The sequence below is a fragment of the Amphibalanus amphitrite genome, unplaced genomic scaffold (genome assembly GCF_019059575.1).
Source record: "Amphibalanus amphitrite isolate SeventyFive unplaced genomic scaffold, NRLGWU_Aamphi_draft 000001F_arrow, whole genome shotgun sequence".
Taxonomy (NCBI): domain Eukaryota; kingdom Metazoa; phylum Arthropoda; class Thecostraca; order Balanomorpha; family Balanidae; genus Amphibalanus; species Amphibalanus amphitrite.
Window position 1 is genome coordinate 1,035,192 of NW_024881499.1, and position 25,854 is coordinate 1,061,045.

The 25,854-nt window shown below is 49.7% G+C and overlaps 1 protein-coding gene across 1 annotated transcript; it reads right to left on the reverse strand.

The window, feature by feature from the left end:
* Positions 1–10,874: 10,874 nt before the first annotated feature.
* Positions 10,875–25,854, reverse strand: LOC122383805 (Kv channel-interacting protein 1-like). Its single transcript, XM_043370613.1, has 5 exons — positions 25,677–25,854; positions 22,142–22,333; positions 21,690–21,766; positions 18,297–18,512; positions 10,875–11,055 (listed from the first exon to the last, which is right to left on the reverse strand). The coding sequence occupies exons 1-5, from the start codon at positions 25,822–25,824 to the stop codon at positions 10,945–10,947; spliced, it is 744 nt and encodes a 247-aa protein (XP_043226548.1). The 5' UTR covers positions 25,825–25,854; the 3' UTR covers positions 10,875–10,944.

A 25,854-nucleotide genomic window follows, 5' to 3' on the forward strand; every position in this document is an offset into this window, starting at 1 on the left:
TCTTGTTATGTTACAATTTTCTTATGAGAGAACGACTAAAATTGTATTGGTCATGCATAGGCGGTGTCAGGGCACCTATGTTGGGAGGTAAAAAATAACCCCCCTTTTGGACGCCTGGATCCGCCTATTATAGCAAAAACGTGTCAAAAGAGGATGCACAATAACTTTGTATATGTTATCACATGATACCTTTCATTCACTGTTCGTAAAACTGGTGCAGCATCGTGATCTTCGCCCAAATGACTCGCTTCACGAATAGGACCCCCCAATTCCCAGTGCTCTGGAGCCGCCCCTGGTAAAGTTATGAACTTGAAATTTTCAGGGAATGTGCCCAATTTAGTTTTAGGAAAAGTCAGAAAATTTCAGCATCGTAGCTTCAGCGGTTTCGGAGATATTCCCGAAAAACCTGAGGGGTGGATAAAAACAACCCCCTGCCACTAATAGGGTAGGTTTTTCCGGCTATATCTTTTCGTCTTCAGCTTTGTAGGCTTGAAGATGTGACCGATTTATTCGTATAGCTCCCTACCATGATCATGGAAAAAGGTTTGATCGTATGCCGGCTAGTTTCGGAGAAATTGAAAGAAAACCTCAAAATCCGCCGTTTGGGGCATTCTGACCGCGGCTTAACCCTGCAGTCGCCTATGACTACAGTGGCGCCACCCAACGGGTAGGACGCTAAGACACAGAGGCATGAATGAATCCGGCGCGTGGTGAACGGTGGATAGAGGCGGGACTCGGCAGAGGCTATCACTGCGGCCCACGCAGGGCGTCCTTGGACAGCGGACGAGCCTTCGGGCGGTGAGGTCAGAGGTCACGACAACCAGGCGCTGTTTAGCGTGAAGGGAGGGGAGGCGCTCGCCTCAGTCAGCCTCGCCTCAGCCAACTCAGTCGGTTTGGTGGCAGTGGTGGTGCTGGGGGGGGGGGGGGGCAGGCGGGAGGGGCTAGAACGAACGGGATAAAATAGGTACAGCGGGTAATGGGTAATGTGCAAGGCATGTCTTGGCACCTCTCTTGAAAATAGAAAATTAGAACAATGTTCAGCATAACTTGTGTGAATGACAGCGATTTCTTGGCAATGTTTTATTTACAACATAATCTCACGCGCAATGCTGACGCGTAAGCTGAACACTTTATTTCTGCACTGCACGGTGAACCCCGGCCTGATCCGAGCCGTAGGTATACGGCCGGTCGAAAGATGATACGATCGCACGGCAGTGGGCACGCGTCTCATGTCGACGGACACCACACAACGCTGAGATGGGTGACACATGTCGACTGACATCACGTCGCTGAGATGGGTGACACATGTCGACAGCGGACCGACCTCACATCGCTGAAATGGGCGACACATGTCGACAAATGTCATCGCCCACCCAACGCTGAGATGGGCGACACATGTCGACAAACGTCCAACCCAACACTGGGATCAGCACCAAAGGTCGACATCCAACACAACGCTGGGATAGGCGCCGACCACTCGCCGAGAGCACTGGCGGATCCATGGGGGCAGGCATTTGGGGCATTTATCCCTCCCGCAGCGTCCATTATTGATAAAATAATATCTCTGTAGCATATACAAATTAGCCACTTATTGGGAAGGATTTGCTTTGAATTATATTGCGGCTAAAGCAATACCAAAATCAACTTTTTTAATCAGAGAGCCTTTATGAAGAGCCTCCCTCCCAGCGTCAAATGCCCCCCTCCTGGATTCGCCAATGGCAGGGAGTCACACTGAGGCAGTGTGCCGTCGCTGGGCTATCGTCCTCAGTCCGGACACTGCCGAGACTCCATGCGTCTGTGTCTGCTGAGCGCGCCACGTTGACTGCACTTTCACCGATATTTGGGCTGTGCACTGTCTATTTCCGAAAGGTCAGTAGATTCTATCAATTATTCAAGAACTGTTTGAAAATACAGATTCATTCACAACGAAAGACAACAAAGTTGATACGTTAACGATACGTCAACGATAAAATATTAATAAATTGTCTTATAAAGCATGCTCTTGTTCACATTCAAGTAAACACTGTTTACTCTGGGAGTGACGAGATGGAATTTAACCCGCGCCCTGGTGTGGGTCTGAGCCACCTTCGCCCTGGTGGGGGGGGCCAAAATGACCCCCCCCGTCTAACTCGAAAACGAAGAGGGCTAGGAAGACGCGGAAAAAAGCAAACGAAAGCCCATAACAAGTACGTTCGAAAGTATTTCGGTCATTTTTTCGCTAAGGTCAATATTGAGGTCGCTAGAGGTCATCATAGGTCAAATTTCAGTGTTTTCGGTGTTGCCGGACATATTCCGCTGTAGCTCGGAAACTAGAAGAGCTAGAGAGCCGCGGAAAAAAGCAATCGATAGCTCTTTTCAAGCTCTTTCGCCAAGGTTCGTCAGATTTGACCTCAGCTCAACGGTTTGGCCTACAGAGGTCATGCAAGGTCAACTTGGCAAATTTCGTTGAAAATGTTTTTAACTATAGCATGCATTCACGAGAAAATAGAGAAACGATTCATGCACCATCGTGCTTGGCTCGTCGAGACGCGTCGAATGATATATAGTTTGACCTCGAAAGGTCATTTTGAAAATTTGACCTCAGGTCAAGGTCATGACCTTACCGAAATAGGTCATGCTGCATATCATTCGATCCGCATTGACGAGACAAACACGATAAACGTCGAACGGAGTCTCTATCTCTATTCAATAACAAGTAAGTGCAGAAAAACCGCTGGTGACCTCTGGTGACCAGGGAGATGACCTAGCGTGACCTCAGCGAGGTCACAAGCAAATGGTTTCACATGGGCTGTGATTTGCTGACCCAAGACACTTCAATAACGAAATATAGGAACAATCACGCCCGATTTAGCTGAAAAACAACTACTTTTCGATTCTCCCATTGACTTATAATGGGGAGCAGCGATGACCTGACCTGACCTTAGGTCACATTTATAAAAAATCCGAGATAGCCATTTTGTAGAGCTGGGTGACATCTTCAAGTACTGTAAATTTTACATCGATCGGATAAAAGCTGTGCCTTTGAGAGAGCTTTGAACTTTTTTAGAGGTGGTGTCAGTTTTGGTGACCTTGTGACCTGACCTGACCTGACCCGAACCCCCCAAAAAAGGACATGATGTAAAAATGTTGAATAAACAGCTATGCAAAGTTTCAGGGCGCTAACTCAAGTGGTTTCTGAGTTATCGCTGAAAAACCACAGGGGGGGGCCAAAATGGCCCCCCCCCCACCAGGGCGAAGGTTAACAGTTTTCCCGCAGCAGTCCGTATGCGGGCAGTTTTCCTGTGCGCGCCGAGTTAACATATATCGCTCGTCCTCACCAAATCGCAGCTTGTCGTCGTGTCGATCGCAGCACACTGTCACAAGACTACAACACGAGGTCAGACTGGAGCGCACGGTTACAATGACACGACGGCTCCCGGCGCGCGCGCACACAATGTCACAACATTAACACGAGTTGGCTCTGAGGACCGCTGCCGGGCGGAGGATGGAGACACACCCGCCGCCGCACCCTGGCGGTGTGTACCGCACGAGCGCTGCGATCACCTGCGGTCGTCCCGGTCCCCGCCGGGTTCGAGTGGTGCAGCTCTGTCCTCAGACTATGCCGAGGACAGAGCCGTGTCATGCGGGTCAGTATACCGCGCAGGCGTCTGTCGTCCGGACACAGAGCTTACACAACTGTCACTAGATAGCGCGCGCGTCGAGCGCCTGAACGGATACTGCGCCGCAGTACTTCGTGTCGGGCAGCCCAGCCGGCCGCCGCTGCTGTGAAGTCATTCGGAGTACAGCGCCCACCCGGCCCCGAGGGCCGCTATCCCGGCTGACCGGCCGGCCCGCCACCGCCCTTGCTGTCGGCTGGAGGGGGCCGCCACCGCCCTGGCTGTCGGCTGGAGGGGCCCGCCGCCGCCCTGGCTGTCGCCCGGGGCGGCCCGCCGCCGCCGCCCCGCCTCCTCAGAGTGTGGTGGATAGGTGGGCGAGCGACTGCAGCGTGGCCGGGTCGGCCGAGCACGCGTCCAGAAACTCGTCCATCGTCACCACGCCGTCGTTGTTCAGGTCCAGCCTCTGAAAGCATTTACTCGAGTTAGCCAGCAGATCAGACATCTCTTTCAGGTCAGCCTCTGAAAGCATTCACCCGAGTCAGCCAGTAGAGCAGACAGCCACTGGGCTGTCTGCTCTACTGGGCCTCCGCCACTGGGCCACTGGGCCTCCGCTCTACTGGGCCACTGGGCCTCCGCTCCGCGCCACCCGCCGACCGCTGGGGGGGGCATATATTTGCCCCTCCCCTTTACTTCTGCGACGATATCCACTGGCGGATCCAGACTTGCGCTTTGGGAGGGGGGGGGGCAACTCATGCAAGGAACCAAGCCCCAAATCCTGGGGCTTGCGCTAGGGTACCCAGTGGCGGATCCAGGGGGGGCAAAATGGGCATTTGCCCCCCCCCCCCCCCAAACGGCATAATTTTAACATTACGCCTATGGACGATGCATGGAAAGAATCGATAAATTGTTATGGTTTGCCCCCCCTTCCCCCCCCCAAAAAAAAAAAAACTGAGCTGGATCCGCCTCTGAGGGTAGGTACCCCCAAATCCTGTTTTCTCAAGTCAGATTTAGGCCACTTATTTTTCGTCACAGCCCTGAAACGATAATTTTCTCAACTAAAAAAAAAAGATAGGTATAGAAATGGAGCCGACATACGCCGAATCACGATTCCGGCCAAACATGGTCTCAAACATGGCCAAACATAGTCTCGAGAAATAGGCCACAGGTCAAAGGTTTCTTGGGTCAGGGTCATGCAATTTTCAGACTTCGTCAACATGAGGGTAGGGGAGAGCGGGGCCAGTTGAAACACGGGGTCAGATGAAACATGGCTTTATTTTCAACAGTAGGTATGCAACATATGGCGTTGCCGACACCACTGCGCATCCGCGCTCGACCACTTCCTTTGTCAACGGCGTTTGGGCGGCAAACGGACGGTAATTTTGATTTGACACTTGTTTTTGTGTTTTTGAGGGGCGTTTGGGAGAAATCGTTCTTATGAATATTTTGTGATATCTCATATATCTTTGTTTGCTGAAAGAAAAAACTCCTGGCTCCGGAATAACACCTTATTTGGCCCTTCATTCAGCATGACGCCGTCCCTCCAGCTCGTTTGACATGTGCTTTACGGCGCGTGCGAGATGGCGGGAGCGGATGGGGTCAATTGAAACGCTTCTCTGAGGGTCAGTTGAAACAGGGCCACAGGCCGTTTCAATGGACCCCGGTGACCTTTGCAATGGTTATTGTTCAGGGGCTGTAAACATTAAAGGAAATAGTCCACATTTGAAATGAGCTTTTAAACTGAAATAGTAGTTTAATAGAGGTCAATGTTTGACCCCTTTTTCTCCAGCCTTTTGCTTGAAAGCACACTATAGCCTGAGATATTTCTCATTTTTCTCATCCGCCCATTTTACCATAGTCTATGTACTTTATGTCACCTTTTATGAGGAACTTTGCACTTTTAGCTTTCCAACGACCTATTGAATGTAGCATTTGGAAAAGTAAACCGGACAAAATATCTCCTTAAGAAAGTGGCCTCAAAGAGGAAAACATCCCATTGTTAAGGATAGGTGCAATTGACCCCATGGGCTGGTTCAATTGACCCTCGCATCGGGGTCATTTGAAACGGGCGTAGAGCTGTTTTATAAGCATGCGTTTGGCAGCAAAATATGTTTGAAACATAATTTTACATATCTTAAAATAAAGCCAAAAGAGCATAGTTTTTCATGGCATTGTGCATTTTTCGATATGACAACTAGATCTCGCTGTGCATGTCAATATATAAAAAGTGGTTCAACTGGCCCCGCTCTCCCCTACATAAACCCTTGCCGGCACAGGCCATTTTGCGTCCTTCGACGGCACAAGGGGGGTTGGTACAAACTACGACCCCCCTCCCCCCTCGCGTTTGGCCCCTGATCGAGCTAGAGCTTCGCGGAAAAAACGGGCATGCTGCCCGTCACGAGACGAAGCCGATAATATCCAATTTTAAGGTCCTAGCTCATCGGGTGACCTTCCATGTCAGGTCAATGACCCGAAAACCGGGAAAATCGGGCCCTGTTAGAAAGTCGTAAAGTGTGGCTGCTATGTGGTTTTCCGGGGTGCTGATCACGAATATCGTGTTAGTTTTGATCAGAGATGATGTCTTGAAGCATTTAGACCAGGTCGGGTGAGGGTTAGGTCAGGTCAGGTCAACCGGTAGGAGTTGTGACGGGTACCTATTCGTAATACGTGTCAACCGCCTCTGACAGCTTCGTAACATGTTACGAAGGCACCAAAACTACTTCGTAAATGTTCAAATGGTTGCTAAATTCGAATTCAGCTCCAAAAAAAAAAACTAGCCTAGAAACATGTAAAACTTGAAAAAGTGAACCGAGGTCACCCGAGGTCACCAAAGGTCAATGACCTGACCTGACCTTCAGGTGACCTTGACACCCACCCTAATGCATGGGAGCAACATCAAATCACATGTTTGAACGTTTGAAACCACGAAAAGCTTGCAAACGCGCCGCTATGCGAGCCGACATACGCCGAATCGCGATTCCGGCCAAACATGGTCTCGGAAAAGAGGTCACAGGTCAAAGGTCCTTTGGGTCAGGGTCATGAAATTTTCAGGATAGGTGTAAAATTGAGCAATGCGAGGTTACAGAAAGTTTCGTCGCGATCAGCCGCTATTTACGCGAGTTATTTGCGAAAAATCTTAGGGGGTTGCATCAACCCCCCCCCGTGCCGGCGAGGGTTGAAATGGGGTAGCATTGGCTTCCTCTCGTGACGGGCAACACGCTCGCTTTTTCCGCGAAGCTCTAGCTCCATCGGGGGCCAAACGCGAGGTGGGGCCGTACCAACCCCCCTTGTGCCGTCGAAGGACTCAAAATGGCCTGTGCCGGCGAGGGCTAAAAGTTTATGGCGCCCCTCTAGAGCACCCGGGCCCGGCGCCCCTCTGAAGCTCACAGCTGCCCCAATCGGCCCCATCCAAGATCGATGGCGTCCCTCTAAAGCACCCGCATTCTCCGGCGCCCCTCTGAAAATCACATTCGCCCCATCCGAGACACCACCCCTTGATATTACAGTCGCCCCACCCAAGCTCAAGGCGTCCGGCGCCCTGCTGAAGGCAACAGTGGCCCGAGTGGTCCCATCAATGCCCAATGGCGCCCCCTCAACAGTCAAATCGTTTCTCAATTCTCATACACAATTGTTCCACCTGGTAAGCGGGTATGCTGGGCCGCAGTGCCCGCGTGCCATGCGGGTCAGTATACCACGCAGGCGTCTGCCGTCCGGAGACAGAGCTTACACAACTGTCCCTAGATGGCGCGCGCTGAGCGCCTGAACTGATACTGCGCCACATTACTTCCCGGCGGGCAGTCTCGAGCCCTGCGTTCGGACGTGCCGATTTTCGCGTATAATTTTCCCGCCTCACGAATACGGCCGTTGGAACAAGCCCGGACCTCCCGAGTGTCCTTGCGTTTCGCGATGCCCGAACTGCTGTTTTCGTGAGGAATTCCTCATCGGCGAAATTACACGCGAAAACGGCACGCCCGGACGCAGGCAGTCATCCATTCGCTGTAAGAACCAAGAGTAAAGGGCAAAACTAACCGGAAAATGTTGACGCTGACTTCATTGACCTGAGCACCTGACCTGAGATCGCTTAGACTTGGACATTTTCAGGATAGGTAATACTGTAGGTATGTGTCAAAAGGATGCCGTCAATGTACATACAGGTCTCGCGGGTTTAACCCTATTAGTGGCAGGCTCCTAGCTACCTCTATTAGTGGCAGGGGGGGGGGCTGTTTACGACCCCCCTTGATATCTCGAGATCTAAAGGGCCGATTTTCAAAATTCAAACGGCATTCGATTTCGCTCAACGAGATCTACATTTCTAAAAAAAAAAATTAAAAATGTCAATAGGGGGTAGAGGGGGGTAAAAACGGGCAAATTGCAGATACATTTTAGACTGTTTATCACGGCCGGTTTCTGAACCAATCTTAACGCAACTTTTGCCGATCGATAGAGAATGAACCAGGAATTCACATGGATCCTAAAAATATGCATTTTCAAAAATCATAGGCGGATACAGATCATTGAGATTGGGGGTACACAAAAAGTATAGTAAATAAGGTTTTTGTTGGTACTGTTTCTAAAAAGGGTGGCAATGGTCTTGTTATGTTACAATTTTCTTATGAGAGAACGACTAAAATTGTATTGGTCATGCATAGGCGGTGTCAGGGCACCTATGTTGGGAGGTAAAAAATAACCCCCCTTTTGGACGCCTGGATCCGCCTATTATAGCAAAAACGTGTCAAAAGAGGATGCACAATAACTTTGTATATGTTATCACATGATACCTTTCATTCACTGTTCGTAAAACTGGTGCAGCATCGTGATCTTCGCCCAAATGACTCGCTTCACGAATAGGACCCCCCAATTCCCAGTGCTCTGGAGCCGCCCCTGGTAAAGTTATGAACTTGAAATTTTCAGGGAATGTGCCCAATTTAGTTTTAGGAAAAGTCAGAAAATTTCAGCATCGTAGCTTCAGCGGTTTCGGAGATATTCCCGAAAAACCTGAGGGGTGGATAAAAACAACCCCCTGCCACTAATAGGGTAGGTTTTTCCGGCTATATCTTTTCGTCTTCAGCTTTGTAGGCTTGAAGATGTGACCGATTTATTCGTATAGCTCCCTACCATGATCATGGAAAAAGGTTTGATCGTATGCCGGCTAGTTTCGGAGAAATTGAAAGAAAACCTCAAAATCCGCCGTTTGGGGCATTCTGACCGCGGCTTAACCCTGCAGTCGCCTATGACTACAGTGGCGCCACCCAACGGGTAGGACGCTAAGACACAGAGGCATGAATGAATCCGGCGCGTGGTGAACGGTGGATAGAGGCGGGACTCGGCAGAGGCTATCACTGCGGCCCACGCAGGGCGTCCTTGGACAGCGGACGAGCCTTCGGGCGGTGAGGTCAGAGGTCACGACAACCAGGCGCTGTTTAGCGTGAAGGGAGGGGAGGCGCTCGCCTCAGTCAGCCTCGCCTCAGCCAACTCAGTCGGTTTGGTGGCAGTGGTGGTGCTGGGGGGGGGGGGGGCAGGCGGGAGGGGCTAGAACGAACGGGATAAAATAGGTACAGCGGGTAATGGGTAATGTGCAAGGCATGTCTTGGCACCTCTCTTGAAAATAGAAAATTAGAACAATGTTCAGCATAACTTGTGTGAATGACAGCGATTTCTTGGCAATGTTTTATTTACAACATAATCTCACGCGCAATGCTGACGCGTAAGCTGAACACTTTATTTCTGCACTGCACGGTGAACCCCGGCCTGATCCGAGCCGTAGGTATACGGCCGGTCGAAAGATGATACGATCGCACGGCAGTGGGCACGCGTCTCATGTCGACGGACACCACACAACGCTGAGATGGGTGACACATGTCGACTGACATCACGTCGCTGAGATGGGTGACACATGTCGACAGCGGACCGACCTCACATCGCTGAAATGGGCGACACATGTCGACAAATGTCATCGCCCACCCAACGCTGAGATGGGCGACACATGTCGACAAACGTCCAACCCAACACTGGGATCAGCACCAAAGGTCGACATCCAACACAACGCTGGGATAGGCGCCGACCACTCGCCGAGAGCACTGGCGGATCCATGGGGGCAGGCATTTGGGGCATTTATCCCTCCCGCAGCGTCCATTATTGATAAAATAATATCTCTGTAGCATATACAAATTAGCCACTTATTGGGAAGGATTTGCTTTGAATTATATTGCGGCTAAAGCAATACCAAAATCAACTTTTTTAATCAGAGAGCCTTTATGAAGAGCCTCCCTCCCAGCGTCAAATGCCCCCCTCCTGGATTCGCCAATGGCAGGGAGTCACACTGAGGCAGTGTGCCGTCGCTGGGCTATCGTCCTCAGTCCGGACACTGCCGAGACTCCATGCGTCTGTGTCTGCTGAGCGCGCCACGTTGACTGCACTTTCACCGATATTTGGGCTGTGCACTGTCTATTTCCGAAAGGTCAGTAGATTCTATCAATTATTCAAGAACTGTTTGAAAATACAGATTCATTCACAACGAAAGACAACAAAGTTGATACGTTAACGATACGTCAACGATAAAATATTAATAAATTGTCTTATAAAGCATGCTCTTGTTCACATTCAAGTAAACACTGTTTACTCTGGGAGTGACGAGATGGAATTTAACAGTTTTCCCGCAGCAGTCCGTATGCGGGCAGTTTTCCTGTGCGCGCCGAGTTAACATATATCGCTCGTCCTCACCAAATCGCAGCTTGTCGTCGTGTCGATCGCAGCACACTGTCACAAGACTACAACACGAGGTCAGACTGGAGCGCACGGTTACAATGACACGACGGCTCCCGGCGCGCGCGCACACAATGTCACAACATTAACACGAGTTGGCTCTGAGGACCGCTGCCGGGCGGAGGATGGAGACACACCCGCCGCCGCACCCTGGCGGTGTGTACCGCACGAGCGCTGCGATCACCTGCGGTCGTCCCGGTCCCCGCCGGGTTCGAGTGGTGCAGCTCTGTCCTCAGACTATGCCGAGGACAGAGCCGTGTCATGCGGGTCAGTATACCGCGCAGGCGTCTGTCGTCCGGACACAGAGCTTACACAACTGTCACTAGATAGCGCGCGCGTCGAGCGCCTGAACGGATACTGCGCCGCAGTACTTCGTGTCGGGCAGCCCAGCCGGCCGCCGCTGCTGTGAAGTCATTCGGAGTACAGCGCCCACCCGGCCCCGAGGGCCGCTATCCCGGCTGACCGGCCGGCCCGCCACCGCCCTTGCTGTCGGCTGGAGGGGGCCGCCACCGCCCTGGCTGTCGGCTGGAGGGGCCCGCCGCCGCCCTGGCTGTCGCCCGGGGCGGCCCGCCGCCGCCGCCCCGCCTCCTCAGAGTGTGGTGGATAGGTGGGCGAGCGACTGCAGCGTGGCCGGGTCGGCCGAGCACGCGTCCAGAAACTCGTCCATCGTCACCACGCCGTCGTTGTTCAGGTCCAGCCTCTGAAAGCATTTACTCGAGTTAGCCAGCAGATCAGACATCTCTTTCAGGTCAGCCTCTGAAAGCATTCACCCGAGTCAGCCAGTAGAGCAGACAGTTCTTTCAGGTCAGCTTCTGAAAACATTCAGTCGTATTAGCTCAGTAGATCATACAATACCGACCATAATCAGCAAAAAGCCCTTTGTCTCATTTTGGTCCGCCTTTTATTTGGTCATTTCAGGATAATTGTTTAAGGTTTGCATCTAGAAATATGAAATTAAAAACAGTATTTTATATTAGACGGGGCACATTTGCGAACTTGTTTAGAATGTGTTTCTCTCTTCTTCACTTTTTACCTATGCACTATAGCTAACATGTGGCATGAAACCCATTTATTCCTAAAACCTACAGTTCCCTACATGTTTATCGTATATGATACAACAAATCATACATGCGAGTCGGACAGATGCATCTCGAGCTCACTTAACAATACACTTTTATTGCATTCTGCTTGTCAGATACACGAGAAACGTGAAATAAAACACCCTCCATATCGTCGGCAAGGGTCGCAAACACGTCAGAAAATACGGCTGTAGCTGGCTAGCAACTGATCAGTGAGTTTTATTTGTTGCAATTCGATGCAGCACATTTGGCTAAAGCATGTGTAGGTGTGCACATTCAGCGATTCTTAACCCTCGCCGGCCGAGGGGGGGGGGGGCGGGTGCCGCCCCCCCCATAGGGTTTTTTCGCGATAGCTCCGAACACGCTGGCGATAGAGAGCTGAAACTTGGCATACCTGACCTTTGATCCAAGCCGCATCTTTTGACACCAACCATATTTTTGGGTCAGGTCAGGTCACTGACCTATGACGTCATAAGTGAACCTCTGCACGGTCTTCAGATGTCGCAACTTCGCAACGCCCTCACTGCCAGAGGAGATGTCACAGGGAAATGAAACTTGCAGGATCTAGTATCCATTATGAGTCCCACAACTTGTATATCTCGGATTTTTCCTAAAGGTCATATGAGGTCAGGTCATTTTCGTGACCTCACCATTATAAGTCAATGGGGAAAAATGAAAACTGCTATTCTGGCGCCGGGAACGATCTCCAACTATCTCAAGCACACAGAATCGTGATTTGATGCACTCCTTGCAAGGTTAGATGCGTCACTTTTGCAATGTTGACCTTGCGTGACGTCATTTATGACGTCATCAAGGTCATATTAGTTTTTCGTCAATAACTCTTGATCAAATTGAGCTAGCGAGTCGGGAAAGTCACCAATGGACTCAGGAAGACCTGCCGAATCGAATGATATGCGACATGACCTCTTTCGACCAACTTCGTGACCTGGGGGTGCTGACCTGACCTTGACCTGAGGTCAACACCCCAAGTTGACCTGACCCGGACAAAAAGTATATCATTCGACGCGCCCAAGCGAGACAAACACGATGCTGCCAAAATCGGCGCTCTGCGGCCGTTTTTTGCGAAGTTATTCACCAAAAACTAAACCGTACCTTGGGGCACTTGACCTGACCTCAGAGGTCACCGGTTGACCTAGGACCTTAAAATCGGGTACCAATCTCTGCGTCTCGTAACGGCGCACACGCTCGTTTTTTCCGCGACGCGCTAGCTCCACCAGGGGCGAAACGGCGAGGGGGGGTCGTACCCGCCCCCCCCCCCCCTCGGCCGGCGCGTATGTAGAAAACCAATAGGTCCGGCGAGGGTTAAATGTAGAGGTGTCAACCATGCCTGTCGCCAGAGTCAGAGTAAAAACGTGGGACAGCGTATTCATAATTAACCCGGCAGGCGGTGGGCCTCCCGGCCACCTTCCTCGCGGTGGGGGGGGGGGGCATTTTTTGCCCCCCTCCCCCCGTATCTCCGAAACTACTGAACGGATCCAGAAAATTCAAACGGCGTTCGATAGCCCTGTCAAATTTGTCGAACCGAATTTCGTTGACCTCGGGGTCACCGATCAGGGACGTATCCAAGGGGGGGGGGCGACGGGGGCGGTCGCCCCCCCCCCCCCCGGGCCCTGCCGGGCCCCAAAAGCGGGCCCGGCAGGGCCCGCTAGGCAGCCCGAAAGCGGGCCCGAAGGGCCCGCTTTTGGGCCTAGCCAGGGACAGTTTGGGGCCGGCAGGGCCAAAAAGCGAAAGGGCCTGTTCAGAAGGATATGGCCGTGTCTTCAGGCTTGAGGAAGGGCCCCTGGGGCCCTGCCGGGCCACAAACGGGTCCGTAACTGGGCCCTTCGGTCCCACTTTTGGGCAGAGCCCAAAAGTGCCCAAAAGTGCCAATTTGGAGCCCGGCAGGGCCCCAAAAGCGGAAGGACCCGTTCAGAAGGATATGGCCGTGTCTTCAGGCTTGAGGAAGGGCCCCTTTAGCCCTGCCGGGCCCAAACCTTATCAGTTTTGGACCCCAAATCCTTATCGGGCCCGAAGGTCCCACTTTTGAGCTAATTGGCCCTGGAAAAGTTATGGAAACCGGATCCGAAAAAAAAATCTTCCGGGGCCAGTCACTGGGACATCTTTGCCTGTCTGGGCCCTAGAAGTGGAAGGGCCCGCTGAGAAGATCTTGTCCAGGCTTTCGGGTCCAAAAAAGGGCCCCGTGGGCCCATACGGGACGGGCCCCAAAAGCGGACCGGGCCAAGCCAATGAAAACCTGGGACCCAGGATGTCTCAAAAAAGCGGAAAAGTCCGCGCACAGAAGGCCTTGAACCAGGCTTTTGAGCTTGAGTAATGGGCCCTTGACCTCGGCAATGTACAGGTCTCGCGAGATTAAGCGGTAGGTTTTGCACTTTATGGCCGGCTTGCTACCCAACAAGTCGATCGCATCTTCAACACTTAAAAGCTTAAGACGACGAAGATATAGCCTGAAGAGTGAAGTACACTAAATTTTCTAGGTACAAAACCTACCGCTAAAACCCGCGAGACCTGTACCTAGTACCTACCAAGAAAACGGGCCCAGATATGCGCTTCCGGGCCTGCAGTCTCAGGAACAGCTTGTCCCGGCTGGGCCCCAAAAACGGAAGGGCCCGCTGAGAAGGCCTTGCCAAGGCCATCGGGTCCGAGGAGCAGGCAACAGCCGATGAAGGGCCCCTTTCGACTGACCCGACGTGGGACTGCTCCTGTTCTCCAAACAAAATCAGCTCCATAGTTCACAGAGCATTCTGTACAGAACGTAGTCTCAAATTCGCATGTTTTTTATTTGAGCTGCTCATTGAACTGATTTCATAGTTGAACTGACAAGAATGAGTAATATGTTAGCGTGAGCAACACAACACAATGGATGAATGGGTGAACAATGCAGCCCAAATCCCCCCCGGCCGGGGAGCCGGGAGGTATACCCCAGCTCTCCCCGGGCCGGGGCGTTTGGCCCGTTAGCCCCGTCCCGGCTTGGCCAGACGGGCCACGCAAATGCAACAATGCGTGAAGGAAGGTGTTAAAGGAAAAGGGCCACCTTCGTGAAATATGAAGATATCGTTGTTTTTCATTTTGACATTATTATTTTTCATTTTCTTTTTAAAACTGGTGCCAGAAGTGCACAATTCGCGAAAAAGTATTTAAAACTATTTAACATATTGGTACTATGTTGATACTCTCTACGGCACCTACTGTATGATGGCATAGCGATGACGTCACACTCAAGCCAATCAGCGTTCAGAAGACAGACTCGTCGGATTGTGTCAGATAAGCTGATTGGTTAAAGCTGAGCTGGTTGGAGCTGATTGGTAAAAAACCAAAGCCTCGCCGCGGGTGGCTGTATTGTCGGATAAGAACGCATTCCTTGGATAAGGACGCATTCCTGGCGTATTTTCTTTTAAAATTGCCGATAACTACGAATGGAGGCCGAAATCGGCCGTAAGAAGGAAGACAGATAGGTTTTCGGACACGGGCTACAAGATGGCTATCTCAGTTTCAATCCCCATGTTAAAGGTGGCCCTTTTCCTTTAACTGTTTATGTTTGTGTATAGGACCAAATATGTTTTAACCCGCGACCTGGTGGGGGGGGGGGCTATTTTTTGCCCCCCTCTAGACTTTTCGATATATCTCCAGAACCGCTGCGCCGATCGTCACCAAACTTTCAGTACCCTCCCGGACATTAATTTTACACATTGTGACCAAAAATTTTTCCAAAGGCTATGATTGGTTGGCCGGAAATGACGTCAGAGTGACGTCATGTTCTGCCGTTTTCGACCAAAAAAAGGGTTTCGTGGGAAGAGCTGTCAGGCCTATAGCTTTGCAAATACAGAAAAATGATAATGACATAAAAGCTGTAAAATTGACAGGGCTACAAAACTGCCATCTCGGATTTTTCAAATGTTTGGATTTTGACCCCCAAAAATCAAAAAATAACTTTTTTGAATATAATCATCGAAAAATCCAAAAAGTTTTTTGAATTTCGCAAAAACCGGAATATATGTGATAGTCCTTACCGCCTTCCATCCACATACCAAATTTTAGATTGATACCTCTTTTTTTGGCGAAGTTACAGCGAAAAAACTGTTCAAAATTGATGACGTCAAATTTTCAAACTCAATTTTTAGCAATTCTAGACCCCGTAGCGCAAAACAAAGACCACCATTAGACTCCCCGTGACGAGCTGCATCGAATCAATACCCATTTAATGCAAAACTATCAACTTTAAAATTTGACCTTTTTTGGTCTGACCTTGACCTGAGCTTGACCTGAACTTCACCAGAAAGTGACCTAAGCCATACCTGATAGTCTTATAACCAACACCATTGAGTTGGAAATGAAAAATTGGCCATAAAACATGCATCACACAACCTTAGTAAAGTTGGGCTCATGTGACCTGACCTGTGACCCTTGGTGACCTGACCTGTGACCTGACCTGGTATTGTCAGTGACCTCTAATAGCAACATATCTACTAGGCAACTGACGCCCTATCGCTGATTCTCGACAAAATGCGTTTTCTTCGGTGTTATAACGCATTCCCTAGATGACCCGTGAACGGTGAAACATGTCATCTTTGACCTGACCTGTGACGTCATCGGTGACCCCGAGGTCAATTAAATTTGGTTTCTCTAGACAAATTTGACAGGCCTTTCGAACGCCGTTTGAATTTTGCGGATCCGTCCAATAGTTTCGGAGATACGAGGGGGGGGGGCAAAAAATAGCCCCCCCCCCCCACCAGGTCGCGTTATAAACAGACCCCACCAGGGCGCGGGTTAATGGTGCTGTGCCCCATGGTGTTATGAGGCAGAGGAATATAGGTACAATGTTATAAATATATGGAAATGAGTCTGAAAAGCATCGTCTGCCAATGTTAGTGGGGTGCAAAGAGGTAATACAAGATTAATAGGTAACTCATGTTATGTTAACCCGCGCCGTGCTTGTGGCCTGAGTTTTCCTTGTTGTGCTGGGGAGGGGGGGGGGGGTCACGCTCCCATCTAACTTGGCTCCTGGGCCACGTAGTGACACGCAGTAAGCGACAATCGAAAAAGCGTAAAAAATAATGTCAGAAATGCCTCAATCATTTTTAAGGTCAGGTCAAAGCGGTCTTTAGGCAAAAAATTCCGGCATGCGGCTATTTTTCTGTTGGTAAAACTGGCCTCTGGTATACAAAAAATTGGATATGGCGAATTCTATCGTAAATTCACTGTTTTTTTACATTCTCAATTTTTCACACCAGGATAGACGGTCTCTGTGGGGCCCCTTTGAGCTGACCCACGGGCCCCTTCTTGGCTGTCGCCCCTCCCTGAGCGAAATCCTGGATACGTGCCTGTCACCGATGACGTCACAGGTCAGGTCAAAGATAAAATGTTTCACCATTCACGGGTCTTCTAGGGAAAGCGCTATAACACCGAGTAAAACACTTTTTTTTCGAAAATCAGCGATAAAGCGTCAGTTGTCTAGCACATTTGTTGCTATTAGAGGTCACTGGTCATACCAGGTCAGGTCACAGATCAGGTCACCAAGGGTCACCACATGAACCCAACTTTACTAAGGTTGTGCGATGCATGTTTTATGGCCAGTTTTTCATTTCCAACTCAATGGTATTGGTTATAAGACCATCAGGTACGGTTTAGGTCACTTTCTGGTGGAGGTCAAGTCAAGGTCAGGTCAAGGTTAGGTCAAAAAAGGTCAAATTTCAAAGTTGTTAGTGTTGCATAAAATACGTATTGATTCGATGCAGCTCGTCACGGGGAGTCTAATGGTGGTCTTTATTGTGCGCTGCGAGGTCTAGAATTGCTAAAAAATTGAGTTGAAAATTTGAAGTCATCAACTTTGAACAGTTTTTTCGCTATAACTTGGCCAAAAAAGAGGTATCGATCTCAAATTTGGTATGTAGATAGAAGGCGGTAGGGACTATCACATATCTTCCGTTTTTTCGAAATTCATTTTTTTTTTCGGCTATTATATTCGAAAAATCTATTTTTTGATTTTGAGGGTCAAAATCCAAAAGTTCCAAAAATCCGAGATAGCGGTTTTGTAGCCCTCTTGATTCTTAACCTTTTATGTCTGAAACATTTTTCTATATCTCTAAAGCTGTAGGTCTGACAGTTCTTCCCGCGAAACCTTTTTTGGGTCGAAAATGGCAGAAATGACGTCACTCTGACGTCTTTTGCGACCAACCTATCATAGCCTTTGGAAAATTTTTGGTCACAATGTTTGGCGAAGGATTCCGATATAAGTTTTGATTTTGCATTGAAGAATAAATATTAGTCAAAAGCGATCGTAACAGTGAACATATCAGTAACATCAGGCATTAATGCGCGCATCTTTTTATCTGGAATTTGGTATAGGTGACAAATCGACATCGACAAAAAGAGTGCAAACTTTGACATCAACATCAATCATCTCTACAACGGTCTTGACCATACACTCAAACATGGAGCACATCTTCGAACTCCCCAGAAGCCATCCTTTGGTTTCTAGGCAGTTTTGTTCAATTTTGTGAGTCCTGCTATCTTCCTGAACATACGAGTACTTACCTGAAGCTTGAAATCACTACACAAAGACTGGTTTTGACCTTCGGTCTTTGATCTCTGACCTTGTGCCTAAACTAAGCTTAGGTCAAACCCTTTTAGGTTTGTAAGAGTCGTCGCATTGCAACCTTTCGCTAGGTGGTGCTTTTCTTTTCGTAACTTTCCGGAGTTTGAGAGGCAGGTAGTGAAAACCACGCCACTAGCCACGCTGATCGACGTTACCCCCGGGCCGGCCATCTTTAGTTTATAAATACGTTTGAGCGTTATAAACAATAGTATTCAGCGCCAGAGAGTGTTCTTTGACGGTAGCTCTGACCTGGAAGGCCTGGTCGACTTTGCTGGAGACGACCGAGTCCTCCTGCAGCATGGTCAGGCTGACGCCGCCCAGCAGGGCGTAGATGCTGATGAAGACCGAGGTCATCTCGCCGCGCGTGATCCGGCCGTCGTTATTGATGTCGTAGAGCCGGAACATCCAGCGCAGCTTCTCCTCCACCGTGCCACGACACAGCCGCGACAGCCACTTGAGGAACTCCTGCGGACAGGTCACTGTCAGAGACTGTACTGTGCCGCGACACAGCCGAGACAGCCACTTGAGAAACTCCTGAGGACAGGTCACTGTCAGAGACTGTACTGTACCGCGACACAGCCGCGACAGCCACTTGAGGAACTCCTGCGGGACAGGTCACTGTCAGAGGCTGTACTGTGTCACAGCCGCGACAGCCACTTGAGGAACTCCTGAGGGACAGGTCACTGTCAGAGGCTGTACTGTACCGCGACACAACCACGACAGCCACTTGAGGAACTCCTGCGGACAGACCACCGTCAGAGACTGTGCTGTGCCGCGACACAGCCGCGACAGCCACTTGAGGAACTCCTGCGGGACAGGTCACTGTCAGAGACTGTACTGTGCCGTGCAACAGCCGCGACAGCCACTTGAGGAACTCCTGCGGGATGGACCGAAAACTGTCAGAGTTTGTACTGTGCCGCAACAACCACTTGAGGAACTCCTGCGGACAGACCACTGCAAGATGCTGTACCGTAGGTACTTATAACAAGAGAGACACGGCCGCGACACAGCTACGACGACCACCTGGCACCTGAGGAACTCATTTGGAACGGATCGCTGTCAAAGATAATATGTTCAGACTTCAGAACTGAATATGATTACTGATTATTTATCATCAGCTTATCATAGATCTCGGGCCTGGGACCATTACTTACACACTGAAGTGAGGACTCATGAGGCCAACTAAATAACTAGGTTTCAAAACATTAGGCTTGATATAGTAAGAGTGAGGTGTCCAAGTGACATCTCTAGTCAACATCGCCACGAGTGAAACAAAAATGTGAGCAAAAGCATTGAGACCGGGGCAAATAACCATTATTCATTGACCATCCGAAAGATATGGCAAATATGTAAGTGGTCGCTATTCGGGATGAATATTTCGGTTCCTAAGCATTCTCAGTTCTAAGTGAAGCGAAACATCTTCGTCCGGACAGCCCGCTCGCCAAAGCCAAGCTGTAGCCAATATTATTCCTTCTCATACACAAATGGCTCAGCTAGTAAGCGGGTATGCTGGGCCGCAGTGCCCGCGTGTCATGCGGGTCAGTATACCACGCAGGCGTCTGCCGTCCGGACACAGAGCTTACACAACTGTCCCTAGATGGCGCGCGCGCTGAGCGCCTGAACAGATACTGCACCGCTGTACTTTGCGACGAGCAGAGTCTCGGATTGTCAATTGCCATCATATTCGGCTGCAATAATCAAGAATTAAAGTGAAAAACGAAATAAAACTAACTAGAAAATGTTAGTAAGCAATTACTATGCATTTCAGACCCCATGAGACCCTAATTTTTGGCGATAATTTGTTCAATATTTGTCCAATTTGCTTCAAATTTTCACAATGCACATTTCAGCTCAAGCGCCAATTTTCGCCAATATGGTCTCTTAACAAAATATCAAATTTTAGGGTACTTGTCGTTGCCTCGTAATGTTAAAATCGGCTCCGTAAATCCGTCAGTGGAGTAGAGGCTATCCGTGCGTAGGTGTGACGTCACAAACACGTGACCATTAAGCTCCGCCCTCCCGGCGGACGGGGTAGTGACCTTGGCCGGTCAGTCGACTGCGTGGAGCGGGCGGGGCAGTAGCTGTCGCACCGGGGCGGCTCGCATGGACCGTAGCTGCCGTGCAGTTGGCGTTGCAGCCGTAATTTCATCGAATGAGCTAAATAGCGCGCATAAGTAACGCACCAGCTGAAGCCCTCGACTAATTGTGTCTATCACAAATGTACGCACACCTTGTTCAGTCACAAAAAATTATATTTCCACACAAGATTCGGGGCTTGTGAAAAACGCGCATAAAAGACGCTGTTGATTTCAAATGATTGCGTAAGATTATGTACCTATCGCGTCAGACTACGTCAAAATTGCAAAACAGAATCACCATTAACATGATGCAATTTATGTGTTTGATATATGAAATTTGATTAGGAATGTATGCCGGCGTGATCGATTTATATCATCCCGGTGCAACTAAGCATTGAACACCTTCAGGACTAATCCATTTGATCATCGACTTAGGTTGAGGAGGTCGCCAGACTAACTTTGCCCCCAGAGCTTGTGTGTTGAAATGCAAACATGAAATGTAAAAGCCTAGAGATAGTTTACTCACCATTGAGGACATACCTACTGTTACTTAAGTTTTACAAAAAAGATACGAGTTTATTGATGATCGTTCTCGTGTAGTGCCCAATGTCCGCCTGCCACATTGCTATTTCTTTTTGTGCACGTCTTAACAATATAACACACACATGATACCGCGATAAAGGCCATTTCTACCATACGACACATTACGCTTCTGCCCCACCCGGCACCCCGCACCGCTTCACGAATCACGAATACGGTCGTTTCGCTGGAGCAATGCCCCAGGCAATCGGCCGTGCCCGAGACTCTTCATCCTACTATGTTGCTTTCTGCGCCTTCCTCAGAAACATTTATTGGCACTGCCAAATATATCAATATTTTTGGGTTAAGCACAGGCTTACACATGATCTTCTAGGTAATCGGGTAGTGACCTGACCCAACCTGACGATGAGATAGGTGCAACTCCGGCTTAAATAAATGTTCAGAGTCCAAGAGTCTATCCCTCTTTCCTTCATAGGGCCGGTTCCGTTCCAATAGATCCTACCTTGATTTTGATCATTCTGAATATTCTGAGCTGGTTCGATGTTTAAATACCAAAATAAGGTGAAGAGGATACCAAATGCCCTCAAACAGATATTTTTTTTGGCTTTCGTCCCGAAACAACTTTGCCAGCTTCCACTTGTCTCCAGTATGTGGTCCCGCTCCGACCTCTCCGCGGTGCTGACACCGACTGAAGCGGCATAGACCCATCCCGGTCACGGCCAGTGGGCGGAGTTTAGTTGGGCCCGGCGCAACGTGATTGGCCAGCGCTCCTATCCAATCCGGTGCGGTAGCGAGCGAGCCTCTATCCGGGTGCAAAAACTGATTAGCATTACGAGCCAACGACAAGTGCTCTAAATTTTGATATTTTGTTAAGAGACCATATTGACAAAAATTGGCGCTTGAGCTGAAATATCGTTTGCCAAAATTTCAAGCTAATTGGACAAAAATTGAAGAAATTATCGCCGAAAAGTAGGGTCTCATGGGGTCTGAAATGCATAGTAGGCAAATGCCGCCACTGTCTTACCTCAAAATTTATAACAGGATCTGTAGAATCCACATCAAATGTCTTGAAAACGTAATGTGCGTATAGGCTTGTATTGGCTGAAAAGAGAGTGATTCGCCTGTAATAAGCATCCTACCTAGCATTGGCACCCGCAAAAGCAGACTCTTGCCTCGTTTGAGACCATATGTTGCATAGTGATGATCTTCTTCCGCCAGCAAAACATTCGCCAATTTGCAGTTAAGGTAGCGAATGGGGGAATCAAAAGACACTTGAAGCTGACTGCTATTCACGCCGAAGGTCAAATGCCCATCGGCTTAGCTTTATTGTGCGTAGTAGACGCTATTATCTAAGACTAGGTGCTTTAATCAGATAACAAGTACGTAATCCACCTCAAACACCCCAAAGTCTAACAAAATGAAGTGTATGTACCTACTATGTATAATATGCGTACCTACAACGAACATGTCTTTTACCTTGTCTTGGAAAGAAGCGCGAGTAGATATCCTTGAAGTCCTCCTCTCCGACGACGCCCATGGGGCACTCGACCTTGAAGCCGCGGTAGATGCGTTTCACCTCGTGCGGCGAAAAATGCGTGTGGGTGGACAGCGTGGTGACGTCCTGGGGTTTGTAGCGGCGCTCCGTGCTAAACTCCTCCAGATCAGAGTCTGTCCGGGCACACAGACACACACACGCAGCTGGTACATAGGCGACACAGATAGACAGAGTACAGACAGACAGACAGGCAGAGCCTCAAACAGCTGGCAGACTATCCAGTGTGATCAGATTCAGTATACATAAATAGCTCACTCGTTAAATCGTGGTTTGGTTCCGATGACTTTCCAATTTCATTCAGTTGCATGCATAACGTGTTTGCAGTCTGTCTCGGTGTATGTGTGTGGGGGATGTGACCTGTCAGAGTGTGTGGCTGCGGAGGTGTGTGTATGTTTACTCGGGGATGTGCACACGGACAGGCCGTTAGTGGATGAGCCAGTCTGCAGCCATCCGTTATTTACAGCCCCCTCCGTGAATGACACTTTGGAAATACACAGTGCGCGGGCGAGAGGCGCGGGCCCGCGGTGGCACGATCGTTCGCTCACAGAACCTCCTATTGAGCAGGGCAGGCTGCTGCAGTCTGCAGCTGCACCGCGGACGCCGCATAAATGAGACTTTCGTCGCCATTCAAATACCCAGCCAAGAGCAATATCCGCCTAAATCAAACGACTGAATGTAGATGAATGAGATACCGATGATCCTCGAGTGGCTTGGAGTAGGAGTTGTGCTGAAATTTCAGCAATTCCGCTGGGTAGCACACACAATAGAAGGTCTAGGGGTTGACTCAAGTGACTCACTTTGGTGGTTCGAGGGACGAATTGCGTTAATTTGAATGCCTTGTTTCCAACACTGAATCTGTTTGTCCGTCAAGATTGATCTCCGAGAACGCCTCCAAGAAGGATATGATGCCGTCCTCTACTAAAACAAAGGCTCTCAAATGAGGCTGTAATTGGCGCGGTGTATGAAATTACAGCGAGGTCGGCAGTTCGCCAAGACTGTTTGCTCCGTTCCTGCCGACGCCGGTGACACGTCACCCACGGAAATCGCCGTCGGCAGCTAGAATAAATGGATAATGATGGCCTGCAGGTGGTGTCTAGAAACTATCGTATATAGCCTTTCTCAGCTGGAGCATGTTTGAAGGCTTGAACGATCATATTTATTTTGCGTGGCAAGGCGTTATTTCTTATGTTGTAGCCTGCATCTTTTCTAGTTGGGAAAAGTTAAATAAAAATCAGGCGTAACCGACTATTTCTGCTTTCATTACGAGCGAGCTTTTCAACACACGAGTCTTTTCAACACAAAGGAAAATTCTCAGTATGAGCCGCCCGGCCCAACCGGGCCTGTAACGCTTTTGAGAGGCTTATATCTCAGCAACCGAGCGGGTTGATCAGCCTGCAGCATTTTTTGGTGGGTAGCCTTGCCCCGTAATTGACTTCTCCTGATGCATCTAGGTGACCATCGAACACGTGCCACGGAAAAGTCAAGGGTGTTCAGTTCAAGCTGTTTTGCAGAAGTAGCGCATTTGAGAGGCCTATATCTCAGGAACCGCTGGGACGATTGACTTGCGGCATTTTTTATAGTAGCTGCATCCATTCTACCAAAAATCGGATATTCTTGATGTATGCAAGTAACTTAGTAACCCCCGCTGCACGTGCAAAATGCAAAAAGAAGAGGTGTCAAGTTTGTTCCCATTGCAATAGCTCACCCATTACTGGGGTGATTGCACTGAATATGTGTCACGGTTGGGGTGCTACTGCACGTGCGTACGTGCTGAGGTCGTTTCCAGATTTCGAGAATGGCTTGGTCGATTGCGTTCAAATTAGGTACACGATTAGGGAACGGCGAGTAGGGTACCGTGCAAAAGTCAGTTTGGACGAAGTGTGCACGTGCGCACGTGAAGAGTGCCGGGCGCTCCTATATCTCAAGAACGGGCCAGTTGCTAGCCAAATTGCGCCCAGCTTTGGTACACCGCAAGAGATCACCGGTAAGTAGGGTGCCGTGCACAAGCCAGCTGAAAGTACCCCCTCGCAATAGCGCATATCGACACCTTTTTTTAAACCCCACATCTGCTCTCCCGTGAATTTCCGGGAGGCACGAAAGATCTCCTTTTAAAAGTGTCCAATCGTCCGATCCTGATCAAATATGTGTGTTCGTAGGCCTGTTCTGGTATTGCTTTATCTGCCAAGACAGACAAACTTGAGAAAAATCGAGTGATTGTACCTTTTTTGAAGGTCTCTAACCAACTTGTCTGAAATTCACCGGAGAACAAATGTGGGGTTTAAAAAAAGGTGTCGATATGTGGGCTTACGCTCTCGCTCGCTCGTTTATTGTCCCAAAAGGTATTTTACTGCTTGACTATACCATATAGAGTTGATATTGAGCTTTTGTTTATTCTAGTTTGTCGCTATGATTTATCGTTGACCACCGCATAAACTGAAGTCTTATTCATTGTGACCTCTTTGTGTAAAAATAAAAAAAAAATGGTTCCATTCGTTCACAAAGCTACTGCATCTGGTATCGGGGCAACATTTCGAACCATCGATAATCTAGTACTTCAAACAAAGGGAAACATTTAGAGCCATCGATAAGTAATAACAAAAAATCAATATTGTGCAATGTGCGCCTTTCTAGCTTATGAAAACTCAATAAATACAGCGTAAAAATACACTCGATGGCACCGATAGATATCTTATATGAACCGGATCCCAGTCACGGAGTAAGTGACTGCCCACCTCATATGAACTGGACCCCGTCCCACCTGATATGAACTGGACCCCGGTCCCACCTGATATGAACTGGACCCCGGTCCCACCTCATATGAACTGGACCCCGGTCCCACCTCATATGAACTGGACCCCGGTCCCACCTCATATGAACTGGACCCCGGTCCCACCTCATATGAACTGGACCCCGTCCCACCTGATATGAACTGGACCCCGGTCCCACCTCATATGAACTGGACCCCGTCCCACCTCATATGAACTGGACCCCGTCCCACCTGATATGAACTGGACCCCGGTCCCACCTGATATGAACTGGACCCCGGTCCCACCTCATATGAACTGGACCCCGGTCCCACCTCATATGAACTGGACCCCGGTCCCACCTGATATGAACTGGACCCCGGTCCCACCTGATATGAACTGGACCCCGGTCCCACCTCATATGAACTGGACCCCGGTCCCACCTCATATGAACTGGACCCCGTCCCACCTGATATGAACTGGACCCCGGTCCCACCTGATATGAACTGGACCCCGGTCCCACCTCATATGAACTGGACCCCGGTCCCACCTCATATGAACTGGACCCCGGTCCCACCTGATATGAACTGGACCCCGGTCCCACCTCATATGAACTGGACCCCGGTCCCACCTGATATGAACTGGACCCCGGTCCCACCTCATATGAACTGGACCCCGGTCCCACCTGATATGAACTGGACCCCGGTCCCACCTGATATGAACTGGACCCCGGTCACGTACTGTGTGACCAGGTTGACCAGGCGCCGGTAGAGTGAGCGCGGCTGGCGGCCCGCCCGCGACTTGTTGGAGTAGTGTTTGCTGCTGCCGCCGGCCGAGTGGCCGCTCACAGACGCGTACATGACCTCCGGCTGACCTCTTGTGACCTCAGC

What these genes read in the sequence shown, in the direction of transcription:
- LOC122383805 (XM_043370613.1), bottom strand. Translation starts at nt 25,824, where the DNA reads ATGTACGCGTCTGTGAGCGGCCACTCGGCCGGCGGCAGCAGCAAACAC. An exon ending in CGGGGTCCAGTTCATATCAG is followed by an intron (nt 22,334 to 25,676) that starts GTGGGACCGGGG and finishes GTGCCCGGACAG; the next exon opens with ACTCTGATCTGGAGGAGTTT. An exon ending in GCGCTTCTTTCCAAGACAAG is followed by an intron (nt 21,767 to 22,141) that starts GTAAAAGACATG and finishes CTCTCTTTTCAG; the next exon opens with CCAATACAAGCCTATACGCA.